Source organism: Rhipicephalus microplus, chromosome 8 (assembly GCF_043290135.1).
Source record: "Rhipicephalus microplus isolate Deutch F79 chromosome 8, USDA_Rmic, whole genome shotgun sequence".
NCBI classification, from domain to species: Eukaryota; Metazoa; Arthropoda; class Arachnida; order Ixodida; family Ixodidae; genus Rhipicephalus; species Rhipicephalus microplus.
The window spans coordinates 68,542,771-68,557,000 of NC_134707.1; the positions used below are offsets into that span (position 1 = coordinate 68,542,771).

A 14,230-nucleotide genomic window follows, 5' to 3' on the forward strand; every position below is an offset into this window, starting at 1 on the left:
ACGAGTGCACTTTTGTATTTAGATGTGTATATTAGGTCGATTTTATGTAACCCTTTACCATGCCGCTAAAACTGTACACTTCCTTCTATGTTGACTTTTGAACACCTGGTTTCGTCGTTAGTGCGTTTTCTTTCTTTCTTTTTGCTTTTGTTTCATCATTGAACTTGTTCGATGCACGGTTTTGTGCAATGTACCCACTCCTGCTATAGCCCCAAGAGGGTCTGGAGTATGTTAAAATAAAAAAAAATAAAGGAGACATGCTGAAGCTGAAATAGATACATATGTTTTCTTAGCGCTGTAGAAGGAAGTGGAATTCTCGCACATTTTTTCCTCAACCCATCCAACCCGGCAAGGCAAAGTAACATGCCCAAAACTGTGTACGCCGGGATTACCTGCGAATTAGCCGTCCGTCTCACAATCACGCAAATACTGTCACTTTAATAACACACGTCGAACCAATGGACAATAGATGCTGGATTTAGAAGGCGTGCTCCAGAGATACTGTCTTATACGCCCTAACTTGCGAGTGAGAATTCATCTGAGCGATGAATTGACGGCAGAAATAAATGCGAAAGTTGAGCAATTTCCAAGGAAAGTGCATTTATTGCAGTGCTGCTGAGATAATTGTCCACATTAGGAAAACATATAAAGCCAACATGGAGAAGCTTACACAATAGAAAGTTTTTGGGTTGAAATTTTTTGGGTTGGAAAATAGGAAGCTGTCATTTCGGTGGCCATGCGATGCATCTGCTGTAGTTAATTTACGTATGATTTGAAGAACAGCAGCAATGCGTTGTCAATGCCACTAAAAAACAACTTCGCGCGAAAATCCACAACATAGACAAAGACGGCATGTTTAGCATAACATTGAGACAAGTTCTATAGAGGACTCTTCGTGTTCAAGCTTCCATTTGTAGGAAAAGTAATGAAATATTTTGTAAAGTGTTTATTTCATATAAAAGTGCCAACGAATTCGGCACATTGTCGTTCTTGCCAAAGGTGGACACAGAGTTCTTGGTAACATATAGGCCTTCTGAAAGCTCTGAACATGATGCATGTAGGTATGCACAGGTATTAAGCAAAACAGTTTTGCAGAATGCTGGAATAACAAAGTGACATATTGAATGACATGACCTTAAGCAAACGTTTTACTGCATATTGCGTTCTGCCCATAAAACTTACATTGGTGAGATTAAAGAGACGATTCGTTAGTACATCAATATGCACACTGCGATAAAATGCAACATTTTTGACAAATGTAAAACCCTAGCGTTTTACAACTGAGTGAATATTTACTGTTCTATATTTCATTTGAGCATCTTGTTACCACTTCCCTTAGGCTGGACCATGAAAAGTTACACCAGAGCGGAAAGTGGGTCAGCAACGCAATATACGTGCTGTTTTTTTTTCACAATACACCTGCACATTTATATGCCACTGAAGCCACTGGCGGTTATTTGTTTAAGGTGCTTTTTTTCTTAAGTGAATCCGTTAACTGCCAGCCAATGTCATAAAAGGTGAAAGCAATCATTGAAAGTGCTACATATATTGCATTGGTGTGGTTGCCACAACTGAAAACAGTTAGCAAAACGAATGTAGTATACTAAGCGCAAATAAAGCATTGTAGCTCTACATTCTGCGTATGGCCACAAGAAACTTCTGTTACTAACAAAAAAGCCTTCTCCTGTGCTTCACCACTAAAAAAGGAAGGCATCTAGATCAATAAGTAAGAATATTGGTTTTCGCTAGACTCGCCAGTCATGCATTGAAAAGAAAAAGACAGCAATGGTATCGGACTCTAACTTTATTTTGGCGAAAAATCCAAAAGTCTATTTAGGGCAAGAACTGACATCTGGTGATGTTTCATGCGTCTGCACAAAAGTTGTCATCAAGAGATAAAACCACTATATTTTGTCACAATAACGTTACAGACTGCGAACGTGTTCACGTAAAACTGATGTTATGACAGCGTCATATGCTAACAACATCACATGATGTTATTTGGCCTATAATGTAAATGCAAGGTAAACAACGGTAGCGGCGTCGGTACCGAAGCAGCAAGAGCAGGCCGAGTATACGGGCAGCGTCGCAGCAGCAATCAGGCAGTCCTAGCTCGTGCCTCGCGCCCACGTGTCGATGTCGCTGCAGTAGTGGGCATTCCTCTTCACTACACTTCGTCCCCCGTCGGAAAAGGAGCCATCCTGGCGACTCACGGTGAACAGAGTATGAGCGGGTCGTAATAAGGTTTCAGCCGCTGTACGTGAACAATTTCACGTCCCCGAAAGCGCTGGTCTGTGGATGGCGTAACGGGTTCGACGATGTAGTTAACTGGTGAAGTCTGCGAGACAATGCGGTAGGGTCCCTGGTATTTTGAAAAAAACTTCGAGGAAAGCCCTGTAGGCACAGCGGGAACCCAAAGCCACACAATAGTGTCCGGAACAAAGTTGGGGTACGGGTGGTTATCGTCACGCCGAGATTTTTGTCTCCATTGGTCGATGGTTGTGAACGACTGGGCGAGCTTACGGCATTCCTCGGCGCGGCGGGCAGCTTCAGAGATGGGCGTAGACTCGGAGGAATCGGGGTGGTAGGGCAGAATGGTATCTAGTGTGGTGGAAGGGTCTCGGCCATATAACAGGAAAAATGGTGAAAAGCCCGTAGTCGCCTGTGGAGCAGTATTGTAGGCGTATGTCACAAAAGGCAGAATGAGGTCCCAGTCGGAGTGGTCTGAGGCAACATACTTTGATATCATATCCCCCAGGGTACGGTTGAATCTTTCCGTCAATCCATTCGTCTGCGGATGGTAGGCGGTGGTAGTCCGGTGAATAATACGGCATTCGGCAAGGAGTGCGTTGACGACTTCAGAGAGGAACACACGTCCTCTGTCGCTAAGAAGTTCGCGCGGTGCACCGTGACGGAGAATGAAGTGCCGCAAGAGAAAAGAAGATACGTCGCGTGCTGTGGCAGCAGGCAAAGCGGCTGTTTCTGCGTATCGCGTCAGATAGTCGACAGCGACAACAATCCAACGGTTTCCGGAAGCCGTGAATGGAAGAGGCCCGTACAGATCGATCCCAATGCGGTCAAAAGGCCTGGCTGGGCAAGGAATTGGCTGGATCGGACTAGAGGTGTGATGAGGCGGAACTTTCCGTCGTTGGCACTGAGGGCATGACTGAATGTACTTGCGCAAAAAGGTGTACATGCCTCGCCAATAAAACCGGGAGGAAATCCGAGCGTATGTTTTGAAGATGCCCGCATGTGCGCACTGAGGGTCAGCGTGGAAAGCTGAACATATTGCAGCACGAAGATGGCGAGGTATGACAAGTAGCCACTTTCGGCCCTCAGACTTGTAATTCCTGCGATAAAGGAGGCCATCGTGGACCTCAAAGTGAGCCGCTTGACGGCGCAACGTTCGAGAAGATGGAGAAGTCGACGGATCTGAAAGGAATCGCAGAACAGAGCTGATCCAGTCATCCTTGCGTTGCTCAGACGCCATGTCACAGTTATCTGGGAACGCAACCATTTCGTCCACGGCAGATAAACATGCAGAGCTTTCAGCGGACATAGGCGAGCGTGATAAAGCGTCGGCATCAGTGTGACATCGGCCAGACCTGTAGACAACACGCATGTCGAACTCTTGCAACCGCAAAGCCCAGCGAGCTAAACGGCCGGAGGGGTCCTTCAACGTGGATAACCAACAAAGCGCATGGTGATCGGTGACTACGTCGAAAGGGCGACCATATAGGTACGGTCTAAATTTACCTAGAGCCCATATAATTGCCAGGCACTCCTTCTCTGTCACAGAATAGTTCTTCTCCGCTTTGGTGAGGGTACGGCTTGCGTATGCGACTACGTACTCCTGGAATCCCGATTTACGCTGCGCGAGCACGGCGCCGAGTCCAACACCGCTGGCATCGGTGTGTACCTCCGTCGGAGCAGTCGGGTCGAAATGACGCAAGATTGGTGGCGAGGTTAACAGACGGCGCAACTTTTCGAAAGCATCGTCACAGGCGGGTGACCAAGCGTAACTTTTCGAGTCACTGCGTAGAAGTTCAGTCAAGGGGGCGGTGATCATAGCAAAATTCCGAATAAAGCGGCGGAAATAGGAGCAGAGGCCAAGAACGCTGCGCAGATCCTTCAGAGACGCAGGTTTAGGGAACTCTGCAACTGCCCGAAGCTTGGCTCTGTCAGGAAGAATACCCTCTTTAGATACAACATGACCGAGGATGGTGAGCTGACTTGCGCCGAAGCGGCATTTCTTAAGGTTGAGCTGAAGGCCGGCGTCAGTTAGGCACTGCAGCACTTCATCTAGCCTGCGGAGATGCGTTGGAAAATCCGGGGAAAATATAATCACGTCATCCAAGTAGCACAGGCATGTTTTCCACTTCAGGCCACGCAAAAGATTGTCCATCATCCGCTCGAATGTTGCGGGTGCGTTGCAAAGACCAAAAGGCATGACACAGAATTCGTAAAGGCCATCAGGTGTGACAAAGGCCGTCTTAGGCTGATCTTCAGGTGCCAGAGGTACTTGCCAGTAGCCACTCCGTAAGTCAATAGAAGAGAAGAACTCCGCACCTTGGAGGCAGTCAAGGGCATCGTCGATTCTCGGTAACGGGTAAACGTCCTTTTGAGTTATTTTGTTAAGACGACGGTAGTCAACACAGAAGCGAATTGACCCGTCCTTCTTCTTAACGAGAACGACTGGAGATGCCCAGGGGCTGTTTGAAGGCTGGATGACGCCACGCTTGAGCATGTCAGCTACTTGGTCATCGATAACCTGGCGCTCGGCTGCGGACACGCGATAGGGTCTTTGACGCAATGGCGCATTGGTACCCGTGTTGATGCGGTGACACACGGCTGACGTGCGGCCGAGGGGAGTATGCTGGCAGTCGAAGGAATAACGGAACTTGTTCAGTAGTCGTAGAAGCTGAGCACGTTGCGAAACGGTTAACGTGTCGGCGATGGAGCTGCTCAGTACGTCCGGCCTAGTAGTCTGCGGCGAAGAGGCACAGGTCACTCCGGCGACTTCGTGTTCGGCGGAAGGACCAGCCGGCATGTCGATAATTGCAGAAGGGTCGAGACTGTAAACACGCCCGACGCACTCACCCCGGAGTAGTGTTACAGGACATGACAACAGGTTCGAGATGAGTAGTCTGCTGACGCCGTCATGAAGTTCTAGAAGGGCATAAGGTAGCGGCGAACACTTGCGACGAAAGAAAAGAGCAGATGGCGTGGAAAGGGCACTAGACTCGGCGAGAGAGTTGCAAGACACCATGGTAAGGGCAAAAGAGTGCGGCGGTATGATGTCGTCTTCAGCAACAAATAGTTTGTCCCCGGTTTCATGAGCGTCATATAATGGAGCGTCGTCAAACACTTCAAATGCCACCTCAGCGCGCGAGCAATCGATGACGGCCTTATTAGCGGAGAGAAAATCCCAGCCCAAAATGAGGTCATGGGAGCAGGAATCCAACACTAGCAATTCAACGACATAAATGAGGCCATCAATCGCGATGCGAGCAGTACAAGCAGCGGCCGGTGTGACGTGATCTGCACTGGCTGTACGAAGTGATATACTAGCTAGTGGCGTCATAACTTTTTTCAGCAAGCGGCAGAGTCTAGCACTTATCACTGAAACTGCGGCACCAGTGTCGACAAGAGCGAGTGCAGCGACGCCGTCCACATGTACGTCCAGAACATTCGTTGGTGAAGTGAGAGGCCTTGGTCTTTTCGCTGGCGACGCAGTTCCTGCCTCTGGAACTGCGGCAATTAGTTTTCCCGCTCCGGCGATGAAGGACGACGACGCATCGGCGATGGCGAGCGGCGTCGAGGTGATGGCGAGCGGCGGTTAACAGGAGGGCGGTGGTCGGCGTACGATGACATCTGGTCGGGTGGCTGAGAGCCTGTGAACGAACGGCGCGGTGGCACATAAAGGGCAGGTTCGAAGGTCTGGTCGTAGCTCTGTCGGTAGACAGGAACGCGCCGACGGCAGTATCGCGCTATGTGGCCAGGTAGCCCACATGCAAAGCATATTGGGCGATTGTCGAGTGTACGCCATTGTCCACTACTCTGGAATGACCTTGACTGAGCGAACCGAGGAGTGGGTCGGAGCGACACGGCTGAGGGAAGCGACGTAAAAGTCTGAAGAGGTGGTCGAGCCGCTACTTCAGCATAGCTTAGAGGTGCATTTACCTCGGCACAGGCAACAGGGCTCGGCAAGGGTGAAGTGTCACGGGCAGATGGCAGAGCCGCGCAAACTTGCTCCTGGATGACCTGGCGAATGTTTGCTGGCAGAGGTGACGCTGGTTGGCCGGCTGTTGATAGCAGCGATAGCTGACGAGCGACCTCAGCACGAACAAACTCCTTAATCTGCGATAGCAGCGACTGAAGGTCAGATGTGGTGGTCAGGCTGGAGAGGGTGTCATCCGGGACGTCAGGGCGTCGAGTGAGAAGACGCTGTCGTCGCAGCTCGTCGAAACTCTGACACAACTCAATGACCTCAGAGACAGTGACAGGGTTCTTGGAGAGCAGCATTTGAAAGGCGTCGTCGGAAATGCCTTTCATGATATGTCGCACCTTGTCAGTTTCGGCCATCGACCGGTCGACACGCCGGCAGAGGTCAAGGATGTCCTCTATGTAGCTGGTGAATGTCTCACCAGTTTGTTGGGACCGGCCTCGTAGGCGTTGTTCTGCGCGAAGTTTGCGCACACCAGGGCGTCCAAAAACATCTGCGATGCAGGTTTTGAAGGTAGTCCAGGTGGGGATATCCGCCTTATGGTTTCTGTACCACAGCTTGGCAACATCCGTTAAATAAAACATCACGGTGCCAAGCTTTGTGGGATCGTCCCATTTGTTAGTAGCGCTGGCTCGTTCATACGATTCCAGCCAATCCTCAACGTCTTTCTCGTCGGTGCCGCTGAAGATGTCGGGTTCTCGCAAGAGCTGTGCACCGGGACAGCTCCTGCGTGGCGAAGCCGGTGGGGGTGTGAAGACAGCGTCGTCAGGCATGACGGACGGCAGCTTTCGGCTACGCAGTTCCAGGACTGGGGAAGACCGCAGCACCTCCACCAAAATATAATGTAAATGCAAGGTAAACAGCGGTAGCGGCGTCGGTACCGAAGCAGCAAGAGCAGGCCGAGTATACGGGCAGCGTCGCAGCAGCAATCAGGCAGTCCTAGCTCGTGCCTCGCGCCCACGTGTCGATGTCGCTGCAGTAGTGGGCATTCCTCTTCACTACAGGCCCATTGTAGAGCAATCTAGGCTGTATTACGAAACAAAGTGAGGTGCATAACGCTGCCCAAAGTGGCACGAAGAGGGTAGATAGAACTTATAAGAAACAAAATTATGGCTTTCATATTAAAGTCGTCTTTTCGAAATGCGTTCCAGACCTTTTGAGTTTCTTCATATTACCTCATCAAGTATAAAATTGCATAAATTAAAGCGTTTTTGTAATGTTTTTCAAGAAGCAATAGCAGTGTAAGTCTCTTGTTTATAACTTAGTAATTCTGGAGCATTAAATATTTTTTTACATTAGGGCATTCATGGGCCCTGGTGCGCTTGAGAAAGAACAAAGCGAATCGGCCTCTGCCCCTGAGACCAAACGAGAGTGAGTATTTTTCTCTGGTTTTCATAACAGTATTATGAATCTGAAAAGAAGCTGCACGTACTATCTGAGTTTTTGAAGTTGTTATTAGCTGGAATGCTTCACAGCTAGAAAACACACTGATATATGATGAAATTATAATGCTGATGACATTGTCTCTACTATAACAGTGCATTTGTCACAATAATATTAAGCTTCTCTTGAGAGTATCTATAGTACCTTATCCTAATATCATGAAAGAATTTTTAGAACATTGCAATAGTACTTAGGAATCCACATTGAATGTGCAAATAGTGCAAACAATGAGTGTTTGAGTAGGTTTTATTACACACACTAAATATCTTTGCGAATAGAGTGGCCGAAATAGCAGGGCTTCCCTCGCGTCTGCAAATTAGCCCTCACGTAAACTTGACTTCCTTGCAGGTGGCTGCTCTATTATAATATATATTATATATATATATATATATATAACTATATAACTATAACTATATATATATATATATATATATATATATATATGTTTAAAAAAATAAACTCTGTGGCTGCGGTGCAAATATAATTAGGAATAAAGGAGCACACTTACGAAAATTTGATAATTGTTTACTATACGTTTCGGCCGTGGCACGGCCTTCGTCAGGATTCATTCTTCCTTTATTCCTAATTATATATATTAAAATAGAGGTGTTGTACGTCGAGAAAGGTTCAGACGTAGCTTGGCAAAATGTCCTTTATCAGGCAGGTCTGGCTAATGGCGAGCGGCGTGCGCGAGCTACTACTGCAGCCACCGATCATCATCGTCTTCTTCGTTGCCAGCAGAGCGTCCGTTACTCAGGTTCATTAATTCATTACAATTACTCCCCGCGAAATAAGGAGCCATCCTGGCGACCTATGGACAAGTAAACACGGGAGGGTCATAGCAGGGCTTAAGTCTCGAGACGTGGACAATTTCCTGGCCACGACGACGTTGGTCAGAAGATGGTTCCAGTGGCTCGATGAGGTAATTCACCGGTGACGTTTTTTGTAGGACACAATATGGGCCGTGATACTTGGGGACCAACTTGGTAGAAAGGCCAGGTGTAGCAGAGGGAACATGCAGCCAGACGAGTGAACCTGGATCGTAGGAAGTGTTGTTATTTGATGCGTCATGGTGGTGCTTTTGGCGTCCTTGGTCTTGGGTTGTGAATGCTCTTGCCAGTTGGCGGCATTCCTCAGCGTATGTAGCGGCTTGAGACAAAGTCGTGGACTCTGAGGAGTCAGGTTTGTACGAAAGAATGGTGTCCATAGTGCGAGAAGGTTCGCGTCCGTAAAGGAGGAAAAAAGGAGAGAACCCAGTAGTGCTTTGAATGGCGGTATTATAAGCGAACGTGATAAACGGGAGCACTCGGTCCCAATTGGAGTGGTCTGACGAGATATACATAGACAGCATGTCACCAAGGGTGCGGTTGAAGCGCTCTGTCATTCCATTGGTCTGGGGATGATAGGCGCTTGTAGTGCGGTGAACGACGTGGCACTCACGCAGCAATGCTGTGATGACGTCTGACAAGAATACGCGACCACGATCGCTCAGTAACTCCCGAGGTGCTCCATGACGTAATACGATGTTGTGAAGAACGAAAGTCGCAACGTCTTTTGCTGTAGACGAGGGAAGGGATGAAGTTTCGGCATACCGCGTGAGATGGTCGACGGCAACTATGATCCAGCGGTTACCGTCAGCAGTGTTGGGAAGGGGACCATAGATATCGATGCCGACGCGGTCGAATGGTCGGGATGGGCATGGTAAGGGTAGCAAGGTACCGCTGGCGTGACAAGGGGGAGTTTTTCGTCTCTGGCACGTCGAGCAGGCCCGAACGTATTGTCGTATAAAACGGTACATGCCACGCCAGTAATATCGGAGACGTATGCGAGAATAAGTCTTCAGGAAACCTGCGTGGCCACATTGGGGGTCGTCATGAAACGTGGAACAAATTTCGGATCGCAGATGACGTGGAATCATGAGTAGCCACTGACGTCCACCGGGTGCGTAGTTGCGTCGGTACAGCACGTCGTCGCGAGTGGCGAAGTGCTCCACTTGCCGACGCAACGCGCGAGAAGGGGGGGAAGCCGTCCGCCCAGCCAGGATGTCTAGAATCGAAGCAACCCAAGGGTCCTTGCGTTGCTCAGATGGCATGTCGGCGATGGTGACGGCAGTGGCATCACAGGTTATACTTTCGCAGCAGTCCGGGTCAGGGGGTAGAGGCGAACGGGATAGGGCGTCTGCGTCCGAATGTTTCCGGCCGGAGCGATAGACCACGCGAATATTATATTCTTGGAGGCGTAATGCCCATCGGGCGAGGCGACCGCTTGGATCCTTCAATGACGACAACCAGCAGAGGGCGTGGTGGTCAGTCACGACGTCAAAAGGGCGCCCGTACACTTAAGGTCGAAATTTTTCTATCGCCCAAATAATGGCGAGGCATTCCTTTTCAGTGACAGAATAGTTGCTTTCGGCTTTGCTAAGAGTTCGGCTTGCGTAGGCAACCACGTACTCTTGGAAGCCGTCTTTCTTCTGTGCAAGAATAGCGCCTAGCCCGACACCACTAGCGTCGGTGTGGATCTCTGTGGGTGCCGATGGGTCGTAGTGTCGCAGAATAGGCGGCGACGTGAGGAGGCGGCGCAGTTCATTGAAAGAGTCGTCACAGGTGGCAGACCAGGCTGAAAGGTCTCTGGAGCCGGCGAGGAGCTTGGTCAAAGGAGCGATGATCGTCGCGAAATTGCGGACGAAGCGCCGGAAGTAAGAGCAAAGGCCTATGAAGCTTCGGAGCTCTTTCATGGTGGTCGGTTTGGGAAACGCTGAAACGGCTGTAAGTTTGGCAGGGTCAGGAAGAATGCCGTCTTTTGAAACCACGTGGCCAAGGATCGTAAGCTTTCGAGCGGCGAAATTGCACTTCTTCAGATTCAGTTGCAGCCCCGCGGCAGAAATACACGCGAGGACTTTCTCGAGGCGGCTTAAATGGGTTGCAAAATCAGTTGAAAAGACGACAATATCATCTAAATAACAAAGGCAAACGTTCCATTTGAGGCCTCGAAGGATAGAGTCCATCATCCGCTCGAAAGTAGCTGGCGCGTTGCAGAGGCCGAAGGGCATCACTGTGAATTCGTAAAGCCCGTCGGGCGGGACGAAAGCAGTTTTTTCACGATCGGCCTCTGCCATGGGTACCTGCCAGTATCCAGAGCGGAGATCTAAAGAAGAGAAAAATTCGGCTCCCTGTAGGCAGTCCAAGGCATCGTCAATGCGTGGCAGCGGATAGACATCCTTGCGCGTGATTCGGTTGAGACGCCGGTAGTCCACGCAAAACCTGATGGATCCGTCCTTCTTCTTCACCAACACAACTGGAGAGGCCCAGGGACTGCTTGACGGTTCGATTATGCCACGTGTCAGCATGTCGTCAACCTGTTCATTGATGGCACGGCGTTCGGTAGTTGACACACGATATGGACGCTGCCGTAATGGCGTCTCTTGACCGGTATCTATACGGTGTACAACAGATGACGCTCGACCTAAGGAAGGCTGATTGTGGTCAAACGAGGCTCGAAAACGCTCTAGGAGCTTGATCAGCTGTTTCTGCTGCCCAGGCGTGAGGTTACAATCGATGGACTTGCGGAATACATCCATAGGTTCATTAGCGTCAGTTGCCGGTGTAATGGCACAAGTCGGTAGAAATGGCTTGTCTGGATAGATCGGGTCTTCGAAAATACAATTTAAGGTCTCGAGGCTTCCCAGACACTCACCGCGTAGCAGGATGTACGGGCAAGCAGAAACGTTGCACGCATAAAGTACCGCCGAACCATTGGAAAAGTTGATGACGGCAAACGGGAGGACGATGGTTCGGTGTTGCACACTAGCTATAGTTGGTTGGAACAGGAGCGTCGAGTTAGTGGCAGCAGGGGAAAACACAGGCACTAGGACGGCGGACAACGGCGCGATGCGGACGTCAGCTGCGGCAAACACTTTCGAGGGACTGTGGTGGTCGATATCAAGGCACGGATTCGTCAACGTGAGTTCAGCACGAGTGCAGTCGACGAGGGCCTGATGGGTAGAAAGGAAATCCCATCCTAGTATCACGTCGTAAGATGAACGTGGGAGAACAACAAAGTTGACGGCGTACCAAATATCTTGAATAAGAACGCGTGCTGTGCACTGAGCTGTCGGCGCGATGAAATGGGAGGTGGCTGTACGCAGAGCAAGATTCGTAAGCGGCGTTGTAACTTTTCTCAAATCGCGACACAGTTTTTCACTAATTACAGAAACGACGGCGCCTGTGTCGACAAGTGCACGTACAGCAACACCTTCTACTAGCACATCAATTTCGTTGGACGGACAAAGAGGAGGTCTTAGAAAGTTCGACGACGACGCAGTTCTTGCCTACGGAACTGCGGCTGTCAGTTTTCCTCTCGAGCGGGGCTCGTGCGCCGAAGCATCGCGGAGACAGATCGGCGACGGGGTGGTAATGACCGGCGAGAATCGACGGGGCGTCGTGGGGACAATGAGTCGGTGATAGGAGAAGATGGTCGCTGGGGATTCTGGGCAGCCTGGTAATTTGCAGAATTCCCATGGTCTGGAGGCTGGAAGTTGCGACGGCGACAGTAGCGTGCTATATGTCCCACGAAACCGCATGCGAAACAGATGGGTCGATTATCCAAGGTGCGCCATGGGTTAACGACAGAAGGTGCAGGGGGCGAAACGGGATGGGGTGCCGTGTATGTAGGCAGCGTCGTAGGGTAGGAGGACCCGGTGACCCGGTATGCGCCAGAGACAGGTGGGGCTGGGGGTCTAGCAACGACGGCAGCGTAGGTCAGCGGCGTAGGGACAGGTGGCGATGGAGGCAGTGCTTGTGTGACCTGTGTCTCAATGACCTGGCGTAGACGTGGGTCTAACGAGGTCACTGGCGCGGATGCTTCGGCCACAAGAGAAAGCTGACGCGCAACTTCCTCACGAATGAATTGTTTGATTTGGGGGAGTAAGACGGTGTGATCAGCAGCGACGTCGTGTACGAGGGCGGAAACTTCAGCCGTATCTTCTGCGGCCCTGCGCGTCGAGACACGCTGCTTACGCAACTCGTCGTACTCCTGACAGAGGTGGACAACATCGGTGACGGTCTGTGGATTCCTAGCGACGAGCATCTGGAAGGTGTCGTCGTCAACTCCTTTGATGATGTGCTTGATTTTGTCGCGTTCGGTTAGAGATTCATCGACGCGCTTGCAAAGGGACAAGACATCTTCAATGTAACTCGTAAAGGTCTCGTCCCTGCGCTGGACTGGACTACGGAGACGCTGTTCCGCGCGAAGCCGGCGCACGGCGGGACGGCCGAAGACCGCGGAGATGATGGTCTTGAAGGCGGACCAGTTGGTAATTTCGCCTTGGTGGTTCTTGAACCAGAGGCTGGCCACATCAGCGAGGTAAAAGCGCACGTTTGTGAGCTGGTCGCAGGCGTTCCACTTGTTGGAAGCGCTTACGATTTCGTACTCGACGAGCCAGTCCTCGACGTCTTGTTCATCGTTGCCGCGAAAGATTGGTGGGTCGCGTTGCCGAGGCGCGCCAGTACAGTACACTGTCGTTGGTGAGGCAGCTTGAGAAGGGCCAGGAGCAGTCATGGTGAACGGTGAGGGTAGCGTCCGATTGCGAAGTTCCAGGTTGATGGGAACCCCGGCTCCTCCACCACTTAAAATAGAGGTGTTGTACGTCGAGAAAGGTTCAGACGTAGCTTGGCAAAATGTCCTTTATCAGGCAGGTCTGGCTAATGGCGAGCGGCGTGCGCGAGCTACTACTGCAGCCACCGATCATCATCGTCTTCTTCGTTGCCAGCAGAGCGTCCGTTACTCAGGTTCATTAATTCATTACAATATATATATATATATATATATATATATATATATATATATATATATATATATATATATATATATATATATATATATATATATATCACTGTGAGCCCACATCACCGTGAGCAAACAAGGCAGGCCATTCAATCATGCATTGAGATTCCGGAACGAAAGCGTGATGATGTGTGTGGAGGACATGACGAACATTTTCCGTCGCGCAGACCCGGGTAAGGCAGGAGACAAGAACAAGCTGCGGCACCTAATGCGAGAAGTTCAGGAGCAGCTCTTCACTGGCTTCGTTCGAAGAACCCGAAGACTGTGACGGAGTTTCGACTAAAGCGATGACCATAAAAAGCGTGCGGCAGTAGCGGTCGGCAATGTGCGTCCAACATGTCAATGCTGCTTCACCGGTCAGCCCCAGAATACAGTTGCGGGAAGAACATCAGTCTCGAAGGTCTGTGCGACCTCATAAGATCAGTGGTATGCGACGGGCTGCAAAGGATTTACTGCCCACCTCCACGTACTGCAAGATTCTTCTCCAGCCTCATCAAGAGTAAAGCACAGCAGGCCCTGCAAGTCCTGCTTTCCAGCGATGGTACCCACCTGTACTGAGGTAGCCTCGATGTGCATCACATTCTGTCGCTGTGAGCAGTTACACTTCTTCACACCACTTCAAACAGCCTACGTCGCATGATGCATTTCAATCAGTCCAACGAATCCAGCATTTCGGGTATTCACGGCCACTTCCAAGAAAATCAGAATTTCGAAGCACAC

At 50.2% G+C, this 14,230-nt stretch overlaps 1 protein-coding gene across 1 annotated transcript in view; it reads left to right on the forward strand.

The window, feature by feature from the left end:
• Positions 1-14,230, forward strand: part of LOC142768582 (uncharacterized) — a 79,601-nt gene that overhangs the window by 33,385 nt on the left and 31,986 nt on the right. Inside the window, exon 4 of the mRNA XM_075870577.1 lies at positions 7,526-7,597. Within this exon, the coding sequence (XP_075726692.1) occupies positions 7,526-7,597 (72 nt within the window). The remainder of the gene's footprint in view (positions 1-7,525; positions 7,598-14,230) is intronic.